The 3,097-nt window shown below is 41.7% G+C and overlaps 1 protein-coding gene across 1 annotated transcript; it reads left to right on the top strand.

Annotated features, from left to right (window-relative positions):
- The first annotated feature begins 1,537 nt into the window (after positions 1 to 1,537).
- Positions 1,538 to 2,805, top strand: LOC128983100 (cAMP-dependent protein kinase catalytic subunit alpha-like). The gene has a single exon (XM_054402261.1). The coding sequence runs from the start codon at positions 1,637 to 1,639 to the stop codon at positions 2,759 to 2,761; it is 1,125 nt and encodes a 374-aa protein (XP_054258236.1). The 5' UTR covers positions 1,538 to 1,636; the 3' UTR covers positions 2,762 to 2,805.
- The last annotated feature ends 292 nt before the right edge of the window (positions 2,806 to 3,097 follow it).

Here is a 3,097-nt window from a genome sequence, read left to right as displayed (position 1 = left end):
CATTCTGTGACTGGCTCACACAATAGCTGGTCAGCACCAAACACCACGACCACCCACTACAAGCGCATTCTGTGACTGGCTCACACAATAGCTTGTCAGCACCAAACACCACGACCACCCACTACAAGCGCATTCTGCGACTGGCTCACACAATAGCTGGTCAGCACCAAACACCACGACCACCCACTACAAGCGCATTCTGTGACTGGCTCACACAATAGCTGGTCAGCACCAAACACCACGACCACCCACTACAAGCGCATTCTGTGCCTGGCTCACACAATAGCTTGTCAGCACCAAACACCACGACCACCCACTACAAGCGCATTCTGTGACTGGCTCACACAATAGCTGGTCCATATGAATGGGAAGTCTAATAGGGCAAATGTAAAAACTAAAATTATGTATGTTTGCGTGTTCTTTAACTTTCGTTTGAACAAACCTTTTTGTAATTCAACTGGTTAGTGAAATAGGGTCAAAAAAGTGAAATTGGACGCCATGGCGGCCGTAGCACAGCATGTACGAATGTTGATTTTTAATATATTTTACTGGGTACTAGAACTACACATATGCAAAGTTTACCCGTTAAGGAAATTATATCCATGTAGAGGGGAATTTTAACTAATATGAGGACTATATAATGTAGTAAACCAGAAAAAATGTAAAACCTTACAGTTTGGTTTGAGGTAACCGTTTCAATGTACTAGCATTTTTGTCGGAAAATTTGACTTTCACTCATCACGACTTTAACTTGTTTACTTCTACTATACTTTTATTTATTTATTACATGCACGGCAAACGCCATTTTACAAGAGTGTTGAGTTAACACTGATAATTAATTTAATACTTACATAGTTATTATTTTTCTACTATATTATATGAGTTTGACTAGCTGTACCCGCGGGCTTTGCCCCGTTTAACTTCATAAGTGAGCTCGTTCGCATGGCTCAATCACGTCCTGGTTGAAGTTCGTTCGCTACGCTCACTCACTTTTAGGTTAGAGCTCGTTCGCTACGCTAACTCGCCTCCAGGTTGAAGTTCGTTCGCTACGCTCACTCACCTTTTGGTTGCAAATTAGCTGTTGTCATAAATGTAAAAGAAATAATAGTGCTGCACCCTGTTGGTAATCATTGTAACATTAATGCTATTGAACATCATAGAACAGAACCAACTTGTTTAATTGAAACAGCTGTTAAGATTCATTAATTCCATTTAAATATGAGTACTCAAGGTTAACATGGGAAACTCCAGAGCCACTGGGGCGGAGCCCAGAGGTCGGAGGGTAAAATCCTTTCTTAGTGAGCGTCTACTACCCAAAAGGAAGATGCCTGCCAAGTTTCAGGATCCTAGGTCTTATGGTTTCTGAGATTTCGTGAAGAGTGAGTGAATGAGTCAGTGGTATTTGAGCTTTATATAATTACTTGAGGAAGAGCCAACATTGACTTGAGATCTCAGTTGAAACATCTTGAATTTAGTTTCAAAGTTGTTTTGCAGCTGATTTTGTTATGTTATTAAAGTTATTACTTAACCTATCTTGACTAAAGTATTAAAAAACATGGGCAATTAATTCACTTATCATTTTTCCCCAAAATGAATCCTCATATAATAGGACAAACCATATTCAGTCTAGTATGCAATGCAACGTGTCAAGGAGTTGCTGGGTGGATCTGTTGAACTGGATCGTATTCCCGATTACGGGCCCTTGGACCTACCCGAATACAGCAAGTTTTTGGAGGAGACTAAAACTCAGTTCTACACGAGGTGGAACGATTTACTAAGTAAGAAAGAACAACCTATAAACCTGCAATACAACGGGTATTCTTTAGACGATTTCCAGAGAATTAAATTAATAGGAGCGGGCAACTTTGGTAACGTGTACCTAGTGAGCAACATAAAGACTGGAGCGTTCCACGCGATGAAATCAGTCCTGAAAACGACGGTCGTCCGGCTGAAGCAGGTGAACAACGCGCGGACGGAGAAGTTAGTCCTGCAATGTACGACGTGTCCCTTCACCATCAGACTCGACTACTTTTTCAAAGACAACAGTTACTTGTACTTCGTCTTGCCTTTTGTGCGAGGAGGAGATTTGTTTCGGCATCTTCAGCGGTCGAACCAACTGAGCGAGCTTTCGGCAATGTTTTACCTCGCTCAAGTGATTCTGGCTATAGAATATCTCCATTATATGGACATCATCTACAGAGACTTGAAGCCAGAGAACGTTCTGATCGATCACACGGGCTACATTAAGCTAACAGATTTTGGTTTCTGTAAGCGCCTGACCAGAGGCAGGACCTACACGATCTGCGGCACTCCGGACTATATCACGCCTGAGACTCTCCGCAGTGAGGGGTATGGCAAGGGGGCGGACTGGTGGGCCGTGGGGGTGCTCGCCTACGAACTCACCGTCGGAGTCCCTCCGTTCAAAGACAAATCCGACTCTAAGCGCTATTTTAAGATAGTCTCGGGCAAATACAGTTTACCTCCTCCATTGAGCGAGGAGCTTAAGGATCTTATATCAAACGTGTTGCAAATAGACAAAACAAAACGATTCGGAAACATGAGTAAAGGTGTAAATGACTTCAAAACTCACAAGTGGTTCAAGCCTCTGAACTGGATGGCTGTGGCTTGTAGGAAGGCCAGTCCCCCGTTCACACCTGACGTGGACGCTGAGAATGATACAAGACACTTCAAAGACCTGACTCACCGCTCACTCAGGGTTGCCGATCATGTGGAATGTGGTCAAGAATTTGCCGACTTCTGAATACATTTTGTTCGTTGTTAAAAATCCTGGTAAGTTAAACCTATTCATAATAAATAAATAAATACTACAGGCTTATCAATTTACCTACATAAGTTTACCGTTCTGAATGCAGCTGTTATGGCGTAAAACGATTACCTAAACTAATTCGTTAAGTTTCAATAATTATTATTATAATCAGTTTGTATGGTACTAATGTAAAACAAACAACTACAATCGTTTTTATTAAGCACAGGTTTTGTCAAAACAAAAAAGGTTTTCAGTATGCGAATATATTCATATTTCCACCAACCTGCAATGTGCTTGCTTGTTTGCTTGTCTATGCAATGTTTCTTTCAG

Source organism: Macrosteles quadrilineatus, unplaced genomic scaffold (genome assembly GCF_028750875.1).
Source record: "Macrosteles quadrilineatus isolate MER2022 unplaced genomic scaffold, UCM_ALF_1.0 Scaffold_1__1_contigs__length_201487025, whole genome shotgun sequence".
NCBI classification, from domain to species: Eukaryota; Metazoa; Arthropoda; class Insecta; order Hemiptera; family Cicadellidae; genus Macrosteles; species Macrosteles quadrilineatus.
Note: the sequence above shows the minus strand (reverse complement) of the source record. Positions and strands in the feature narration are given on the sequence as shown.